The following is a 20,636-nucleotide window of genomic DNA, read 5'->3' on the forward strand; positions in this document are numbered from 1 at the left end:
AACAGTTGGCGTGTGGGTTCAAACACTCAGCCGTGATTACAACAGACGGGAAGCTGTTGACCTTCGGTAGTGGAGACTCTGGTCGTCTGGGTCAAAGGTCAACGTCCAACAAGATGCTGCCAGAGAGGGTCACGGCACTGGAGGGATATCACATTGGACAGGTAAGATCCGTCATATCAGACATAGCAAACCGTATTAGCACACTACATGGTTGCCATTGCACTCAGGCCAGGTCCATCAACAACGAGACTGCTGCGCAGGCCTACTAATAACAGAGCGAAAGCACCTTAATAACAGAAATATAGGGATACTTAAAACATGAACCTAACAAGACAGGTAAAATCCATCATATCAGACAGGTAACATCCATCATATCAGACAGGTAACATCCATCATATCAGACAGGTAACATCCATCATATCAGACAGGTGAAATCCATCATATCAGACAGGTGAAATCCATCATATCAGACAGGTAATGTCCATCATATCAGACAGGTAACGTCCATCATATCAGACAGGTAAAATCCATCATATCAGACAGGTAAAATCCATCATATCAGACAGGTAATGTCCATCATATCAGACAGGTAATGTCCATCATATCAGACAGGTAATGTCTATCATATCAGACAGGTAACATCCATCATATCAGACAGGTAATGTCCATCATATCAGACAGGTAATGTCCATCATATCAGACAGGTAACATCCATCATATCAGACTGGTAATGTCTATCATATCAGACAGGTAATGTCCATCATATCAGACAGGTAACATCCTTCATATCAGACAGGTAACATCCATCATATCAGACAGGTAACATCCATCATATCAGACTGGTAAAATCCATCATATCAGACTGGTAACGTCCATCAGATCAGACTGGTAACGTCCATCATATCGGACAGGTGGTACCGTCCATCGTATCAGACAGGTCGTACCGTCCATCGTGTCAGACAGGTGGTACCGTCCATCATATCAGACAGGTGGTACCGTCCATCATATCAGACAGGTGGTAAGGTCCATTGTATCAGACAGGTGGTAACGTCCATCGTATCAGACAGGTGGTACCGTCCATCGTATCAGACAGGTGGTACCGTCCATCGTACCAGACAGGTGGTAACGTCCATCGTATCAGACAGGTGGTAACGTCCATCGTACCAGACAGGTGGTACCGTCCATCGTATCAGACAGGTGGTACCGTCCAACGTATCAGACAGGTGGTACCGTCCATCGTACCAGACAGGTGGTACCGTCCATCGTACCAGACAGGTGGTAACGTCCATCGTATCAGACAGGTGGTAACGTCCATCGTATCAGACAGGTGGTAACGTCCATCGTACCAGACAGGTGGTAACGTCCATCGTATCAGACAGGTGGTACCGTCCATCGTACCAGACAGGTGGTACCGTCCATCGTATCAGACAGGTGGTACCGTCCATCGTACCAGACAGGTGGTAACGTCCATTGTACCAGACAGGTGGTAACGTCCATCGTATCAGACAGGTGGTAACGTCCATCGTACCAGACAGGTGGTATCGTCCATCGTACCAGACAGGTGGTACCGTCCATCGTACCAGACAGGTGGTACCGTCCATCGTACCAGACAGGTGGTACCGTCCATCATGTCGGACAGGTGGTACCGTCCATCGTATCGGACAGGTGGTACCGTCCATCGTGTCGGACAGGTGGTACCATCCATCATGTCGGACAGGTGGTACCGTCCATCGTACCAGACAGGTGGTACCGTCCATCGTATCAGACAGGTGGTACCGTCCATCGTACCAGACAGGTGGTAACGTCCATCGTACCAGACAGGTGGTAACGTCCATCGTACCAGACAGGTGGTAACGTCCATTGTACCAGACAGGTGGTAACGTCCATCGTACCAGACAGGTGGTACCGTCCATGTCGGACAAGTGGTACCGTCCATCGTATCGGACAGGTGGTACCGTCCATCGTGTCGGACAGGTGGTACCGTCCATCATGTCGGACAGGTGGTACCGTCCATCGTATCGGACAGGTGGTACCGTCCATCGTGTCGGACAGGTGGTACCGTCCATCGTGTCGGACAGGTGGTAACGTCCATCGTATCAGACAGGTGGTATCGTCCATCGTACCAGACAGGTGGTATCGTCCATCGTACCAGACAGGTGGTACCGTCCATCGTACCAGACAGGTGGTATCGTCCATCGTACCAGACAGGTGGTACCGTCCATGTCGGACAAGTGGTACCGTCCATCGTATCGGACAGGTGGTACCGTCCATCGTGTCGGACAGGTGGTACCGTCCATCGTGTCGGACAGGTGGTACCGTCCATCATGTCGGACAGGTGGTACCGTCCATCGTATCGGACAGGTGGTACCGTCCATCGTGTCGGACAGGTGGTACCGTCCATCGTGTCGGACAGGTGGTACCGTCCATCATGTCGGACAGGTAAAGAGCTGATGATGACATGTTTGATTTTCTGTCCTGTGATCTGTGATGCTGCCAATGTTGCCTAAGGAGATGTTTTAAAGCTGGGGTCTCAGTCAGGGCATGGTGTTTTAAAGCAGGGGGTCTCAGTCAGGGCATGGTGTTTTAAAGCAGGGGGTCTCAGTCAGGGCATGGTGTTTTAAAGCAGGGGTCTCAGTCAGGGCATGGTGTTTTAAAGCTGGGGTCTCAGTCAGGGCTAGTGTTTTAAAGCTGGGGTCTCAGTCAGGGGTCTCAGTCAGGGCTAGTGTTTTAAAGCAGGGGGTCTCAGTCAGGGCTGGTGTATTAAAGCAGGGGTCTCAGTCAGGGCTAGTGTTTTAAAGCAGGGGTCTCAGTCAGGGCTGGTGTTTTAAAGCAGGGGGTCTCAGTCAGGGCTCGTGTTTTAAAGCAGGGGTCTCAGTCAGGGCTGGTGTTTTAAAGCAGGGGGTCTCAGTCAGGGCTAGTGTTTTAAAGCAGGGGGTCTCAGTCAGGGCTAGTGTTTTAAAGCAGGGGGTCTCAGTCAGGGCTGGTGTTTTAAAGCAGGGGTCTCAGTCAGGGCTGGTGTATTAAAGCAGGGGTCTCAGTCAGGTCTGGTGACATCCAATTTCCCCTCGTAGGATAATGTATATATATATTTCTACCTTTTATTTAACAAGGCAAGTCAGTTAAGAACAAATTCTTATTTACAATGACGGCCTACACCGACCAAACCCAGACGACAGTGGGCCAATTGTGCGCCGCCCTATGGGACTCCCAGTCACGGCCGGATGTGATACAGCCTGGAATCGAACCAGGGACTGTAGTGACGCCTCTTGCACTGAGATTGCAGTGCCTTAGACCACTGCACCACTCGGGAGCCCTATTAATAACCTTTATTGAATTCAATCGGGCCCCCTGCTCTGCTTCCTATTGGCCCCCAGATTTATATCTTATTCCTATTGGCTCCCAGATTTATATCTTATTCCTATTGGCCCCCCAGATGTATATCTTATTCCTATTGGCCCCCAGATTTATATCTTATTCCTATTGGCCCCCAGATTTATATCTTATTCCTATTGGCTCCCAGATGTATATCTTATTCCTATTGGTTCCCAGATGTATATCTTATTCCTATTGGCCCCCAGATGTATGTCTTATTCCTATTGGCCCCCAGATGTATATCTTATTCCTATTGGCTCCCAGATGTATATCTTATTCCTATTGGCCCCCAGATGTATATCTTATTCCTATTGGCTCCCAGATGTATATCTTATTCCTATTGGCTCCCAGATGTATATCTTATTCCTATTGGCCCCCAGATGTATATCTTATTCCTATTGGCTCCCAAATGTATATCTTATTCCTATTGGCTCCCAGATGTATATCTTATTCCTATTGGCCCCCAGATTTATATCTTATTCCTATTGGCTCCCAGATGTATATCTTATTCCTATTGGCTCCCAGATGTATATCTTATTCCTATTGGCCCCCAGATTTATATCTTATTCCTATTGGCTCCCAGATTTATATCTTATTCCTATTGGCTCCCAGATGTATATCTTATTCCTATTGCCATTGGATCTCTGTCAGCTTCGGTCAACGGTTACCTATGTGTTACCGATGTGTTACCTAGGTGTTACCTATGTCTTTCTCCCATTGTGACTAGGTGTCCTGTGGTATCAACCACACCCTGGTGCTGTCCTCCGATGGGATGAGTGTCTGGTCCTTTGGTGACGGAGACTATGGGAAGCTGGGGACCGGTCCCTGCACTGTGAAGTCTTATCCTCAGGTAGGCTACAGTGCTCCTCTCACGTTTCAACAACATAACTTCCACAATGGGTTATTATTCATCTTTTTCATTAATCTTTACTTTGTAGAAAGTGGAGCAACTGTGTAACAAGGGAATCAAGAAGGTTGGCTGCGGGACCCAGTTTTCTGTTGTCCTGGCCAAAGATGGGCATGTTTACACCTTTGGACAAGGTAATGAATGTAGTTTATCATGTGAAGTTCCACACAGCAGACTTGACTACAGTAGTAGGCTAACTTGTTGTTTTTTAATGGACCCCCAGCTGTTCTGTTTTCGTGGTGGCACAGCAGCTACATGATAATATGTGTCAGTTCCCCCACCTATTGTAAAACATCCGTATCAAAGTGGTCTCATGTGCATTGATTATGTGGTGCTTGAGCTAGATATTTTTTTTTTTAAATTGACAGAACTTTAAGACCTATTTCAAGCTGTCTTGTCTCTCCTTCCTTCCTTCCTTCCTTCCTTCCTTCCTTCCTTCCTTCCTTCCTTCCTTCCTTCCTTCCTTCCTCTCCCCTCAGAGCGGTTGATCGGCCTGCCAGACTCTATGTTGAAGAACCACAACCGTCCCCAGGTGGTGCCAGCCCTGGAGGGGGTGTTTGTAGAGGACATAGCTGTGGGCTGTGAGCATGTCCTGGTTTTGTCTTCTACCGGAGATGTCTATGCCTGGGGCTGTAACTGTGAAGGACAGGTAGGAACATAGCTTCTCTACCACAGTATTACACGAGTTCTTCATTCGGCTCTCCTCAATTCCTTGCATCCTCTCCTCGCCTCTGAGAGTGTGGAGCTGAGAGTGTGGAGCTGAGAGTGTGGAGCTGAGGGTGTGGAGCTGAGGGTGTGGAGCTGAGGGTGTGGAGCTGAGGGTGTGGAGCTGAGGGTGTGGAGCTGAGGGTGTGGAGCTGAGGGTGTGGAGCTGAGGGTGTGGAGCGTGGACCTTTTCCTCCAATGAGGAGGTGGTAACTAGATAAGATGTGAGGAATCACTGAAAGACTGAGATGGAGCCTAAGACTAGTGGTGGTGGTGTATAGATTTGTCCTCTCATTCAGTATGTGACTTTCCACTGAAGTCAGTCTTTGTTTTGTGTTGATCTGTCTTTCAGCTTGGCCTGGGTCACTCAAGCCCAGTGAAGGAGCCCACCCTGGTGACAGGCCTACAGGGGAACAACGTCAGACAGATCTCTGCTGGTCGCTGCCACAGCTCAGCCTGGACCACACCCTCACCTTCTGTCAAAGCCTCAGGTAAACACACACGCATACATACATACACACACACACACACACACACACACACACACACACACACACACACACACACACACACACACACACACTGATGGCATGCCTCAGCTCTATGTGCTTGGAAACCAGATGTTATCCATAATGTCTCCTGGGTTTGGACATATCCCAGGACTGTTACCCAGTCTGACCTCTTCTTCACCTTCCATAAACCATGTCTGCTGATCTCTCTTTTCCAGGTGCCTCAGCCAACCTGCAGCTGGGTCTGCCCCAGTCTATCCCTCCCCAGTATAACGCTCTGAAAGACTGCAGCCCTGACGTCCTCAACACCCGCCTCCGGGTGCTCTACCACTTCTCTGACCTCATGTACAAGTCCTGGAGGCTGCTCAACCTCCACCCCAGGAACCAGGTAATGAACAAGCTGCTCTCGGTTTATCTTGTCAACCTCATATTATCTCTGATTGATGTCAGGGAATGAGTTACACAGTCTTACCGTAAATCTCATGTCTTACCCGTTACCCGGTCTTTCTGTTACACACACACACACACACACACACACACACACACACACACACACACACACACACACACACAGCTGGTTCTATGTTTACTGTGTCGATCTAGATTGAGATGTCATTAAGACCTTGTGATGATGCATATCAAAAAACAGGTTAACCTGACTTGATGTTTCTCTCTCTCTCTCTCTCTCTCTCTCTCTCTCTCTCTCTCTCTCTCTCTCTCTCTCTCTCTCTCTCTCTCTCTCTTTATCTCCCTGTCTCTCTCTCTCTTTCTCTCTGTCTCTCTCTCTTTATCTCCCTGTCTCTCTTTATCTCCCTGTCTCTCTCTCTTTATCTCCCTGTCTCTCTCTCTGTCTCTCTGTCTCTCTTTCTCTGTCTCTCTGTCTCTCTCTCTCTCTCTCTCTTTCTCTCCCTGTCTCCAGGTGTCTTCATCTCGCTACAGCTCAGGGACAGCAGCCATCGTCCAGGGCCAGCTGAGAGGCCTCCTGTCCCCCAAGGTCAACACTCTACCCCTGGTCAGATCAATAGGGAGGACCATGACCCAGGGCAAGACCTACGGACCCCAGATCACTGTCAAGAGGATCTCAACTAGGTAACTATTTTTGGGGGGTGTGAAACGTTATTTTACAGACACACGTCCATTGTTTCTGAGTGGATCCTGATCCCTGGGATTCCATACTGAGGTTACATAGTGGATCCTGATCCCCTGGGGTTCCATACTGAGGTTCCATAGTGGATCCTGATCCCCTGGGGTTCCATACTGAGGTTCCATAGTGGATCCTGATCCCCTGTGGTTCCATACTGATGTTGCATAGTGGATCCTGATCCCCTGGGGTTCCATACTGAGGTTACATAGTGGATCCTGATCCCCTGGGGTTCCATATTGAGGTTACATAGTGGATCTTGATCCCCTGGGATTCCATACTGAGGTTACATAGTGGATCCTGATCCCCTGGGGTTCCATACTGAGGTTACATAGTGGATCCTGATCCCCTGGGGTTCCATACTGAGGTTACATAGTGGATCCTGATCCCCTGGGGTTCCATACTGAGGTTACATAGTGGATCCTGATCCCCTGGGGTTCCATACTGAGGTTACATAGTGGATCCTGATCCCCTGGGGTTCCATACTGAGGTTACATAGTGGATCCTGAGGTTACATAGTGGATCCTGATCCCCTGGGGTTCCATACTGATGTTACATAGTGGATCCTGATCCCCTGGGGTTCCATACTGAGGTTACATAGTGGATCCTGATCCCCTGGGGTTCCATACTGAGGTTACATAGTGGATCCTGATCCCCTGGGGTTCCCTACTGAGGTTACATAGTGGATCCTGATCCCCTGGGGTTCCATACTGAGGTTACATAGTGGATCCTGATCCCCTGGGGTTCCATACTGAGGTTACATAGTGGATCCTGATCCCTGTAACATGTTAGTTGAAGATGATTGACAGTACATTACCCTTGGGTTAGCCCCCCATGCATCGTAATGTAACATGTTAGTTGAAGATGATTGACAGTACATTACCCTTGGGTTAGCCCCCCATGCATCGTACTGTAACATGTTAGTTGAAGATGATTGACAGTACATTACCCTTGGGTTAGCCCCCCATGCATCGTACTGTAACATGTTAGTTGAAGATGATTGACAGTACATTACCCTTGGGTTAGCCCCCATGCATCGTACTGTAACATGTTAGTTGAAGATGATTGACAGTACATTACCCTTGGGTTAGCCCCCCATGCATCGTACTGTAACATGTTAGTTGAATATGATTGACAGTACATTACCCTTGGGTTAGCCCCCCATGCATCGTACTGTAACATGTTAGTTGAAGATGATTGACAGTACATTGCCCTTGGGTTAGCCCCCCATGCATCGTACTGTAACATGTTAGTTGAAGATGATTGACAGTACATTACCCTTGTGTTAGCCCCCCATGCATCGTAATGTAACATGTTAGTTGAATATGATTGACAGTACATTACCCTTGGGTTACTCCCCCATGCATCGTACTGTAACATGTTAGTTGAAGATGATTGACAGTACATTACCCTTGGGTTAGCCCCCCATGCATCGTACTGTAACATGTTAGTTGAAGATGATTGACAGTACATTACCCTTGGGTTACTCCCCCATGCATCGTACTGTAACATGTTAGTTGAAGATGATTGACAGTACATTACCCTTGGGTTAGCCCCCCATGCATCGTACTGTAACATGTTAGTTGAATATGATTGACAGTACATTACCCTTGGGTTAGCCCCCCATGCATCGTACTGTAACATGTTAGTTGAAGATGATTGACAGTACATTGCCCTTGGGTTAGCCCCCCATGCATCGTACTGTAACATGTTAGTTGAAGATGATTGACAGTACATTACCCTTGGGTTAGCCCCCCATGCATCGTAATGTAACATGTTAGTTGAATATGATTGACAGTACATTACCCTTGGGTTACTCCCCCATGCATCGTACTGTAACATGTTAGTTGAAGATGATTGACAGTACATTACCCTTGGGTTAGCCCCCCATGCATCGTACTGTAACATGTTAGTTGAAGATGATTGACAGTACATTACCCTTGGGTTAGCCCCCCATGCATCGTACTGTAACATGTTAGTTGAAGATGATTGACAGTACATTACCCTTGGGTTAGCCCCCCATGCATCGTACTGTAACATGTTAGTTGAAGATGATTGACAGTACATTACCCTTGGGTTACTCCCCCATGCATCGTACTGTATCATGTTAGTTGAAGATGATTGACAGTACATTACCCTTGGGTTAGCCCCCCATGCATCGTACTGTAACATGTTAGTTGAAGATGATTGACAGTACATTACCCTTGGGTTACTCCCCCATGCATCGTACTGTAACATGTTAGTTGAAGATGATTGACAGTACATTACCCTTGGGTTACTCCCCCATGCATCGTACTGTAACATGTTAGTTGAAGATGATTGACAGTACATTACCCTTGGGTTAGCCCCCCATGCATCGTACTGTAACATGTTAGTTGAAGATGATTGACAGTACATTACCCTTGGGTTAGCCCCCCATGCAATGCTGCATTTTAGTTTCCGATGCTGATTGATATTAGTACTTCTCAATGATTAACAGTAACAATGCCCATTGTCCCCCGCACCACAGGGGGCGCTCCAGCAAGCCCATCTTTGTGCAGATCGCCAAGCAGGTGGTCTCTCTGAACCCCCTGGAGCTGAGGCTGCCCTCCAGGGCCTGGAAGGTCAAGCTGGTGGGGGAGGGGGCTGACGACGCAGGGGGTGTGTTTGATGATACCATCACGGAGATGTGTCAGGTAGGACCCTGGTTCAAGGTCAGCTTTTTTTGAACAAAGATAATTCAATTTCTACTCCATATATTCAGAAACCTAACTGAAATTATAATTATTTTACTGAGGTTTTTTTGAATTTCAGTTCACTTTCTGAATTCATTGATATGAAATGGACCTCAACCCTGCTCATTGTACGTGCATGTTTGATGTGAAAAGATGAATATGTATGTCTTGCTGTGACATTCTCAGGAGTTGCAGTCTGGTGTGGTTGATCTGCTCATTCACACCCCCAACAGCTCTACTGATGTGGGAAGTAACACCGACAGGTACGTCATGAGACTTTGCTCTCCACGTGGTCTCATGTTCTCTTTCTGCTCTCCACGTGGTCTCATATTATCTCTCTGCTCTCCACGTGGTCTCATATTATCTCTGCTCTCCACGCGGTCTCTTGTTCTCTCTCTGCTCTCCACACGGTCTCATGTTCTCTCTCTGCTCTCCACACAGTCTCATATTCTCTCTCTGCTCTCCACACACGGTCTCATATTTTCTCTCTCCTTTCCACGTGGTCTCATATTATCTCTGCTCTCCACACGGTCTCATGTTTTCTCTCTGCTCTCCACGTGGTCTCATATTATCTCTGCTCTCCACACGGTCTCATGTTTTCTCTCTCCTCTCCACGTGGTCTCATATTATCTCTGCTCTCCACACGGTCTCATGTTTTCTCTCTGCTCTCCACGTGGTCTCATATTATCTCTGCTCTCCACACGGTCTCATGTTTTCTCTCTCCTCTCCACGTCGTCTCATATTATCTCTGCTCTCCACACGGTCTCATGTTTTCTCTCTGCTCTCCACGTGGTCTCATATTATCTCTGCTCTCCACACGGTCTCATGTTTTCTCTCTGCTCTCCACGTGGTCTCATATTATCTCTGCTCTCCACACGGTCTCATGTTCTCTCTCTGCTCTCCACACGGTCTCATGTTCTCTCTCTGCTCTCCACACGGTCTCATGTTCTCTCTCTGCTCTCCACACGGTCTCATGTTCTCTTTCTGCTCTCCACGTGGTCTCATGTTCTCTCTCTGCTCTCCACACGGTCTCATGTTCTCTCTCTGCTCTCCAAACACGGTCTCATAGTCTTTGTCTTGATATTCCTTTTCATGGTAAAGCCATCGATCTTACCAGCTGTGAGTTCCTTTAAATCTAAGCTCTGCCTACCATGTGCATAGTGAAGCAATAGACCTGGGGCTGGATGCATTAACCATCCTAAAGTTAAATCCTTCCTTTTCCTTCAGTTCCACACATCATTTGAAGGATAACCTACTCTGTAGTCTACTTTGATGTGAAATGTCTTTTTTTATCTTCTGAATCAATTTGTTTTTCATGTCTTGAATGTAGAAGCTATATTTTCTCTTTGACGAGAGATTCAGTCAGTGAAGGTTGTCTCCACGGTAACCAAGAGACTCTTTCTGCCATACATGCCTTCAAACTACCGTAAAACCACTTAAATGATGACCTTACCTAAGGACATGTTTTAGGGGCTCTATGCAACACCCTTAAAAACATTTCCTCGGGTAAGGGAAAAGTATTCCTTAAGGGAAACACTTATGATGTTTTATGCAACCAGGCCCTGGGGAGGTTTCTGCTTGTGATGACGTACTGTACACCGGCTTTGCCCGCTGGGATCTGGTGTCTCCCGGGGTTTGATTGGATTATGTGACGTAATGACATCATTTCAGCCACCTTTGCCTGCTGCGAAAGCTCCCACTGTGTGTGAAGTGAACCAATAGGCCTTTCCTGTCTTGTGTTTCTCCTGGAGTTTTGGTTAAACAATCTGATTCTAATTCCCCCTGTCAGGTTCCTGCTGAACCCAGCGGCAGTCTCTGAAGACCACATGGTCCAGTTCCGTTTCCTAGGCATCCTGATGGCGGTGGCCATCCGTACCAAGAAGCCCCTGGACCTGCACCTGGCCCCCTGGGTGTGGAAGCAGCTGTGTTGTATTCCCCTGTGTGGGCCGGACCTGGAGGAGGTGGACCTGCTTACCTACCGCTCCCTGCACGGCATCCGGCACCTGGACAACAGCGGCATCACAGAGGACAACTTCCACGTGGTGAGGGAGGATATGATGCATACAGGGGCTGTTTCCCAGACAAGAGATTAACCTTAGCTAGTTCTGGACTGAAAAGCTATTCGTTTGCAATGGGTGTTCTCTATTGAACGCAATGGGTGTTCTCTATTGAACACAATGGGTGTTCTCTATTGAACACTATGGGTGTTCTCTATTGAACACTATGGGTGTTCTCTATTGAACACTATGGGTGTTCTCTATTGAACACTATGGGTGTTCTCTATTGAACACTATGGGTGTTCTCTATTGAACGCAATGGGTGTTCTCTATTGAACACTATGGGTGTTCTCTATTGAACACTATGGGTGTTCTCTATTGAACGCAATGGGTGTTCTCTATTGAACACTATGGGTGTTCTCTATTGAACACTATGGGTGTTCTCTATTGAACACTATGGGTGTTCTCTATTGAACGCAATGGGTGTTTTCTATTGAAGGCAATGGGTGTTCTCTATTGAACGCAATGGGTGTTCTCTATTGAACGCAATGGGTGTTTTCTATTGAACGCTATGGGTGTTTTCTATTGAACACTATGGGTGTTTTCTATTGAACACTATGGGTGTTCTCTATTGAACACTATGAGTGTTCTCTATTGAACACTATGGGTGTTTTCTATTGAACACTATGGGTGTTCTCTATTGAACACTATGGGTGTTCTCTATTGAACACTATGGGTGTTCTCTATTGAACACTATGGGTGTTCTCTATTGAACACTATGGGTGTTCTCTATTGAACGCAATGGGTGTTCTCTATTGAACGTGCTTTTTAGTCCATGACTAGGCGTAATCTGTTTCCGGGAAACTGGTTTATGCAGCTAGATCCCGCTCTTTGCTGACTTTAGCCAGTGGCATGTTCAAACTGACCTGCATCACCAGGTTCCTGCTGCAGGGATGTCATTTTTCCTGATCCCCCCCCCCCCAGACATTTTTCCAGACTACTTAGCAATTTCTCTTTTCAGTTTGTTTTCATACACCATAAAAAGGGATCACATCTGTCACTGTGTTCTGAGAGTTATGTGTAATGTGTTCTGTCTGTCTGTCTGTCTGTCTCCAGATGATTCCTCTGGACTCGTTCATGGCCCACAGTGCAGATGGGAAGCTGGTGCCGGTGGTCCCTGGGGGACACAACATCTCTCTCACCTTCTCCAACAAGAGTGACTACGTAGAGAGGACTCTGGACTACCGTCTGCACGAGATGGACAGACAGGTAGTGTTGTCGTACACTGCTGTATCGTCGTTGTGCTGTGTCTGTCCCGGCTGTTGTGATGGTTCCAGCTGGTCTGCGCTCGGTCACGTTGTTGTTTACCTGTGCAGGTAGCAGCGGTGAGAGAGGGGATGTCCTCCATCATCCCGGTGCCTCTCCTCTCCCTCCTCACGGCGCGCCAGCTAGAACAGCTGGTCTGCGGTCTGCCCGAGGTCTCCGTGGAGATGCTCAAGAAAGTAGTCCGATACCGCGACATCACAGACAGTCACCAGCTGATTGGCTGGCTGTGGCAGAGTCTGGAGGAGTTTGCCAATGAGGAGCGGGTTCTATTCCTGCGCTTCGTGTCCGGAAGGTCCAGACTGCCCTCCAACCCCGCTGACATCACTCAGAAGTTCCAGATCATCAAGGTTGACAGGGTAAGTACTCAGTTTTATTTCAGTTTGAGTGACATTAATCCCTAGCCTGGTCCCAGATCCAGGGGTGCTGTCTCGCCAATGACCATAAGAGTTGGCAAGATGATATGAACAGATCTGGGACCAGGCTAATTAATCAGGTTACTTGTGTTGTATATAAAACATACAGTATTTGGGTCATCTGTGTACTCCACTCTCAGTACTTTTTTCACAACTTAATAAAAGGTAAAAACAACCCCTCTTCTCCTTCACTGTGAACCCCTCTTCTCCTTCACCGTGAACCCCTCTTCTCCTTCACTGTGAACCCCTCTTCTCCTTCACTGTGAACCCCTCTTCTCCTTGACTGTGAACCCCTCTTCTCCTTGACTGTGAACCCCTCTCCTCCTTCACTGTGAACCCCTCTCCTCCTTCACTGTGAACCCCTCTCCTCCTTCACTGTGAACCCCTCTACTCCTTCACTGGGAACCCCTCTTCCCTCTTCTCCTTCACTGTGAACCCCTCTTCTCCTTCACTGTGAACCCCTCTTCCCTCTTCTCCTTCACTGTGAACCCCTCTTCTCCTTCACTGTGAACCCCTCTTCTCCTTCACTGTGAACCCCTCTTCTCCTTCACTGTGAACCCCTCTCCTCCTTCACTGTGAACCCCTCTTCCCTCTCCTCCTTCACTGTGAACCCCTCTCCTCCTTCACTGTGAACCCCTCTTCTCCTTCACTGTGAACCCCTCTTCTCCTTCCCTGTGAACCCCTCTTCTCCTTCACTGTGAACCCCTCTTCTCCTTCACTTTGAACCCCTCTTCTCCTTCACTTTGAACCCCTCTTCTCCTTCCCTGTGAACCCCTCTTCTCCTTCACTGTGAACCCCTCTTCCCTCTTCTCCTTCCCTGTGAACCCCTCTTCTCCTTCACTGTGAACCCCTCTTCTCCTTCCCTGTGAACCCCTCTTCCCTCTTCTCCTTCCCTGTGAACCCCTCTTCCCTCTTCTCCTTCACTGTGAACCCCTCTTCTCCTTCCCTGTGAACCCCTCTTCTCCTTCACTGTGAACCCCTCTCCTCCTTCACTGTGAACCCCTCTACTCCTTCACTGGGAACCCCTCTTCCCTCTTCTCCTTCACTGTGAACCCCTCTTCCCCTTCACTGTGAACCCCTCTTCCCTCTTCTCCTTCACTGTGAACCCCTCTTCTCCTTCACTGTGAACCCCTCTTCTCCTTCACTGTGAACCCCTCTTCCCTCTTCTCCTTCACTGTGAACCCCTCTCCTCCTTCACTGTGAACCCCTCTTCTCCTTCACTGTGAACCCCTCTCCTCCTTCACTGTGAACCCCTCTCCTCCTTCACTGTGAACCCCTCTTCTCCTTCACTTTGAACCCCTCTTCTCCTTCACTGTGAACCCCTCTTCTCCTTCACTGTGAACCCCTCTTCTCCTTCCCTGTGAACCCCTCTTCTCCTTCACTGTGAACCCCTCTTCTCCTTCACTTTGAACCCCTCTTCTCCTTCACTGTGAACCCCTCTTCTCCTTCACTTTGAACCCCTCTTCTCCTTCACTTTGAACCCCTCTTCTCCTTCCCTGTGAACCCCTCTTCTCCTTCACTGTGAACCCCTCTTCCCTCTTCTCCTTCCCTGTGAACCCCTCTTCCCTCTTCTCCTTCCCTGTGAACCCCTCTTCTCCTTCACTGTGAACCCCTCTTCTCCTTCCCTGTGAACCCCTCTTCCCTCTTCTCCTTCCCTGTGAACCCCTCTTCCCTCTTCTCCTTCACTGTGAACCCCTCTTCCATCTTCTCCTTCACTGTGAACCCCTCTTCTCCTTCACTGTGAACCCCTCTTCCCTCTTCTCCTTCACTGTGAACCCCTCTTCCATCTTCTCCTTCCCTGTGAACCCCTCTTCCATCTTCTCCTTCACTGTGAGCCCCTCTTCTCCTTCCCTGTGAACCCCTCTTCCATCTTCTCCTTCACTGTGAACCCCTCTTCCCTCTTCTCCTTCACTGTGAACCCCTCTTCCATCTTCTCCTTCACTGTGAACCCCTCTTCCATCTTCTCCTTCACTATGAACCCCTCTTCTCCTTCCCTGTGAACCCCTCTTCCATCTTCTCCTTCCCTGTGAACCCCTCTTCCATCTTCTCCTTCACTGTGAACCCCTCTTCCCTCTTCTCCTTCACTGTGATCCCCTCTTCCCTCTTCTCCTTCACTGTGAACCCCTCTTCCCTCTTCTCCTTCACTGTGAACCCCTCTTCCATCTTCTCCTTCCCTGTGAACCCCTCTTCTCCTTCACTGTGAACCCCTCTTCCATCTTCTCCTTCCCTGTGAACCCCTCTTCCATCTTCTCCTTCACTGTGAACCCCTCTTCCCTCTTCTCCTTCACTGTGATCCCCTCTTCCCTCTTCTCCTTCACTGTGAACCCCTCTTCCCTCTTCTCCTTCCCTGTGAACCCCTCTTCCATCTTCTCCTTCCCTGTGAACCCCTCTTCTCCTTCACTGTGAACCCCTCTTCCATCTTCTCCTTCCCTGTGAACCCCTCTTCCCTCTTCTCCTTCACTGTGAACCCCTCTTCCCTCTTCTCCTTCCCTGTGAACCCCTCTTCCCTCTTCTCCTTCCCTGTGAACCCCTCTTCCCTCTTCTCCTCAGCCTGTGAACGGGCTCCCCACAGCCCAGACGTGTTTCTTCCAGCTGCGTCTGCCTCCCTACACCAGCCAGGCCATCCTGGCCGAGAGGCTGCGTTACTCCATCCACAACTGTCCCTCCATCGACATGGACAACTACATGCTGTCTCGAAACACCGACCCGGCCGACGGATCCGACACAGAGTATTGATGATACTGGTGATGTTGATAGTAATGATACTGAGTACTGATGAGACCCTGCTCAATAACAACAATAACAACAACATGGCTCAACATTACTTGAAAGCTCAAAGTGTTTGTCATGTCGTTTCTTCTTCCTCCTCGTATCTTTATTTGAACTTTTCTTTGGTACAATAGTCAATGCTAGTCTCTGGCTCCGGGCTCTGTGTGGCTGAATGAATGACTGGCTGAATGAATGACTGGCTGAATGAATGACTGGGTGAATGAATGAATGACTGGCTGAATGAATGAATGACTGGCTGAATGAATGAATGACTGGCTGGCTGAATGAATGACTGGCTGAATGAATGAATGAATGACTGGCTGAATGAATGACTGGCTGAATGAATGAATGAATGAATGACTGGCTGAATGAATGACTGGCTGAATGAATGAATGAATGACTGGCTGAATGAATGACTGGCTGAATGAATGAACGACTGGCTGAATGAATGAATGAATGAATGACTGGCTGAATGAATGACTGGCTGAATGAATGACTGGCTGAATGAATGAATGAATGACTGGCTGAATGAATGACTGGCTGAATGAATGAATGACTGGCTGAATGAATGAATGACTGGCTGAATGACTGGCTGAATGAGGTGATCACTCTTATCGCTCGCTCTGAGAGAAACATTTTTAGTTTTTAAGCCTTTTGTTTTGAATTCACAGTTTCTTCTAGAATATTTGTTAAAGAACAACAACTTAGTTTAAAGAGAGTGCATCATCTACTGAGACGTATTGATGTAGGATAAACCTTGTTGCATTAAGCGGCTGAATAACCTTTATGCTACAGGAAGTATGAGTAGTATTACTGTTGTAGGCAGAAAGATAGAAAAGGTCTGTGAATAATAATGAATAACAGTTCAAAGTCGGGCAGACGTGAAGGCCATCTTTCATTCAGACGATGATACCATAGCTTCCTGGCTTGAGTTGAGTTACATGCCCACATATGGTGTTAGCTAGCTAGCTTTATTTGGTTTGATCTGGTGTGCTCTAAATCGCCAGTGGACTGCTGTCTGGCTGGCTGGCTGGCTGGGATATGTTACTCTAGTAGTGGGTAGGCTAGCTGTTAGGGCTCTGTTCAGATGTCTATACTAGCACACCATTTACAATGAAGCAATGCATTGGGCCTGCATTCGGACTGGATATTGAAATGTAGCCTACATTAAGATGTATAGCTAATACTCTATTGACCAGAGTATTTTTAAGTAATGTTACTGTCAGAGCTGTGTCAGAGAGAGAGAGAACAGAGACGGTGATACAATTAGGATTATACTCTGGCTAGTTCGAGCCCTGAATGCTGATTGGCTGACAGCTGTGGTATATCAGACAGTATACCACGGGTATGACAAAACCATTTATTTTCCCTGCTCTAATTACGTTGGTAACCAGTTTATAACAGCAATAAGGAACCTCAGGGGTTTGTGCTATATGGCCAATATACCACGGCTAAGGGCTGTATCCAGGCACTCCGCATTGTGTCGTGCCTAAGAACAACCCTTAGCCGTGGTATATTGGCCATATGCCACACCTCCTCGGGCCTTAATGGTTAATAATAATGGAGTCCCAAATGGTACCTTATTCCCTTTTCTAGTGCACTTGGTTTGACCTGTAGTGTACTATATAGATGCCATTTGGGATGGAGACTTAAGTCAAAAACAAGTCCCAAAACAAGCCTCAATCTGTGTCCATATAGAGTACCCACTCATGTATTGTCTTGGATGAATGTAATGCCACCTAATGAACAATGCACTCGACAGATTTAAACATTTGCCAAACTTGAACTGTACTGTACTATGTTGCTGCGTATTTATAAATGGGTTTGTGTTTTTTTGCAGTTTGTGAAAAGTGTAGTGTTTTAAATTGCAGTGCTTTCTCCCTGAAACAAAGTACAGGGATGCGATGGTAGGTTTTTGAAACACATAGGTCAAAGATTTAGACAGACCACTAATGTAGTGTTCGGAATTACATGCTTTAGGTTTTTTTGTTGTTGCTTGGCCCAAAACACTAGCGCATGAACTCTTGGAGAGAGACAAAGACCCTCCCAGACTTCTGACTCTCGGAGAGAGACAAAGACCCTCCCAGACTTCTGACTCTTGGAGAGAGACAAAGACCCTCCCAGACTTCTGACTCTTGGAGAGAGACCATCCCAGACTTCTGACTCTTGGAGAGAGACCATCCCAGACTTCTGACTCTTGGAGAGAGACCATCCCAGACTTCTGACTCTTGGAGAGAGACCATCCCAGACTTCTGACTCTTTGAGAGAGACCATCCCAGACTTCTGACTCTTTGAGAGAGACCATCCCAGACTTCTGACTCTTGGAGAGAGACCATCCCAGACTTCTGACTCTTGGAGAGAGACCATCCCAGACTTCTGACTCTTGGAGAGAGACCATCCCAGACTTCTGACCCTTGGAGAGAGACGACCCAGACTTCTGACTCTTGGAGAGAGACCACCCAGAATTCTGACTCTTGGAGAGAGACCACCCAGACTTCTGACTCTTGGAGAAAGACCACCCAGACTTCTGACTCTTGGAGAGAGACCACCCAGACTTCTGACTCTTAGAGAGAGACCCTCCCAGACTTCTGACTCTTGGAGAGAGACCACCCAGACTTCTATGTCGAGGGCAAGGCGTCAGTGAACGACTACTGACTGTGTGCTGTGGATTACAGTAGCATATAGCTACATTATTCTACTTTTTAAAAGGTGTTTCTTCCCTTAAAGATTTTGGACTCGAGGAGCATCGTTGTATAGCGTGGGACTACGTTAAGAAGATCTTTGGGGATAAAGAAAACAACATGATTTAAACTAAAAAGTTGAATAAAAAAGGTGTCATGATTGGTTGTTGTGATGTTTTCGCACTTTATAGACCTGTGTACATTGTTGCTTGTGCAAAGAAAATATATTAAAAGGGGATTTTCTTGCAGAAAATCATAATTGAATATCCTGTTCCTCACCCCCTGGAATACTGGAGTGTAACTTGTTCCTCATGCCACATCAAATCGTCTAGTCTAAATGTGGATAAGATGAGAACCTGCAATACCACTCTTTCAGGGACGAACTGTGCAACACTTTCACAATAACAGCAATCCTCAATTAAGAGGATCTGAAGCTATGTGAACATAATAAATGATGTTTCTCCATAGATGTGCTGTGATGATATAGCCTAGTTTTGACTGTTTTGATTTGATTGCTGTAACATTTGTTGTATTTAAGGTGGGGAGGAATGATATACAAATAATTTTTCTGTTGGACTGTCTCATTTAAGAGCAGGCGGTATTATGTAGATTAAACCATGTGATTAAATATGAACGTTGGTGTCATTTTTTTTCAGTCTCAATGCTGGCCTCTTGATAAGCCATGGATCGACAGTTGAAGTCTTCTATTATAATTAGACTGACCCTGGTGTCACAGGTTCCCAGTCGTAACTGGATAGTTTTCTTTTGAAATTGTTAGACTTTATTTGGACAATTCCCAGACTTGGAGCAAATCAGTTACTCCAGACCCTTTTCAGGCTGGGTTGTAAAAAAATAAGGTGTTCTGTATTCTGCTTCTAGAATGGGGAAACATTCTAATTCTATGTTCTACCTTAATGCAAGGCAGTCATTTCCATCTTTTCTAGGAATCAGGAAAATAACTAGACATTTGACAGACCTGTCTCCGTCTGTGTTTGCGGTCAGGCTGTATTTTGGTGATACTAGCATCACTGTCTTGTAGAATGTGGGCTTTTCAAGGTGTGTCCACTGCACCAGTGTGACCACACTGCAGTATTCTATTCTGATATTATATTCTTCAATACTTGACAGGAAAACTGAAAATATATCACTAAAAAGTACATTTTTTTTTAAATGTCAAAATATTATTTACATTCATTGTGAAATGAAGTGTTATACAGACCATGTATACAATTAATCCCTCCATTCTCCGGTCCCAACCATAACATCTCACGGTTGCTTAATTTAACCACCAGACTGCTCTGCACTACGAATGTATGACAATATCAAAGTCCCATAGGGCGGCACACAAGTGGTCCAGCACCATCCGGGTTAGGGTAGGCCGTCATTGTAAATAACCGTTTGTTCTTAACTGACTTGCCTGGTTAAATAAAGGTTACAATATCAAACCTATTGTAAGATGCAGACATGAGTAAGTGTGTGATGCAATGCAGCTGAAAGCTTCTCTCTGGTACATGTAGCACGCTCTGCATGCAGAACGGTCAGGTGAATTACACTGCAGCTGAAAGCTTCTCTCTGGTACATGTAGCACGCTCTGCATGCAGAACGGTCAGGTGAATTACACTGCAGCTGAAAGCTTCTCTCTGGTACATGTAGCACGCTCTGCATGCAGAACGGTCAGGTGAATTACACTGCAGCTGAAAGCTTCTCTCTGGTACATGTAGCACGCTCTGCATGCAGAACGGTCAGGTGAATTACACTGCAGCTGAAAGCTTCTCTCTGGTACATGTAGCACGCTCTGCATGCAGAACGGTCAGGTGAATTACACTGCAGAGCTTAGTTCTTCTTGCTCTGCGGTGATGATCAGTCATTTGATGAATGGTGCTTGGCAGAGACCCAACGAGAGAAGAGGAAGATGATGGAGATTATTATGGGTATCCTTAAAGCGTTGCTATGAATCATGGGTAGGGAAAAGAGTCAGGCCAGGTTGGCACGTTAGATAACTGAGCTGAGGTAATCTTAATGTAGTGTTGTTATGTACAGTAAAGATGTATCTGGGTTTTTTTTGTTTTTTTGAGTGGAATATGTATAACTACAATATACAC

The 20,636-nt window shown here is 47.0% G+C and overlaps 1 protein-coding gene across 18 annotated transcripts in view; it reads left to right on the forward strand.

Moving 5' to 3' along the window:
- LOC110536778 (putative E3 ubiquitin-protein ligase HERC1) overlaps positions 1–19,168 on the forward strand; it is a 103,403-nt gene extending 84,235 nt beyond the window's left edge. For all 18 annotated transcript variants that reach the window (XM_036936839.2, XM_090191640.1, XM_036936833.2 and 15 more), the window contains 13 exons: positions 6–161; positions 4,100–4,222; positions 4,311–4,413; positions 4,759–4,928; positions 5,337–5,475; positions 5,712–5,881; positions 6,413–6,582; positions 9,144–9,309; positions 9,535–9,611; positions 11,138–11,390; positions 12,462–12,614; positions 12,722–13,027; positions 15,635–19,168. In XM_036936839.2, coding sequence (XP_036792734.2) covers positions 6–161; positions 4,100–4,222; positions 4,311–4,413; positions 4,759–4,928; positions 5,337–5,475; positions 5,712–5,881; positions 6,413–6,582; positions 9,144–9,309; positions 9,535–9,611; positions 11,138–11,390; positions 12,462–12,614; positions 12,722–13,027; positions 15,635–15,820 — 2,172 coding nt within the window. In that variant the 3' untranslated portion in view covers positions 15,821–19,168. The remainder of the gene's footprint in view (positions 1–5; positions 162–4,099; positions 4,223–4,310; positions 4,414–4,758; positions 4,929–5,336; positions 5,476–5,711; positions 5,882–6,412; positions 6,583–9,143; positions 9,310–9,534; positions 9,612–11,137; positions 11,391–12,461; positions 12,615–12,721; positions 13,028–15,634) is intronic.
- The last annotated feature ends 1,468 nt before the right edge of the window (positions 19,169–20,636 follow it).

Source organism: Oncorhynchus mykiss, chromosome 12 (assembly GCF_057628025.1).
Source record: "Oncorhynchus mykiss isolate SJ-2025 chromosome 12, ASM5762802v1, whole genome shotgun sequence".
Lineage (NCBI taxonomy): Eukaryota > Metazoa > Chordata > Actinopteri > Salmoniformes > Salmonidae > Oncorhynchus > Oncorhynchus mykiss.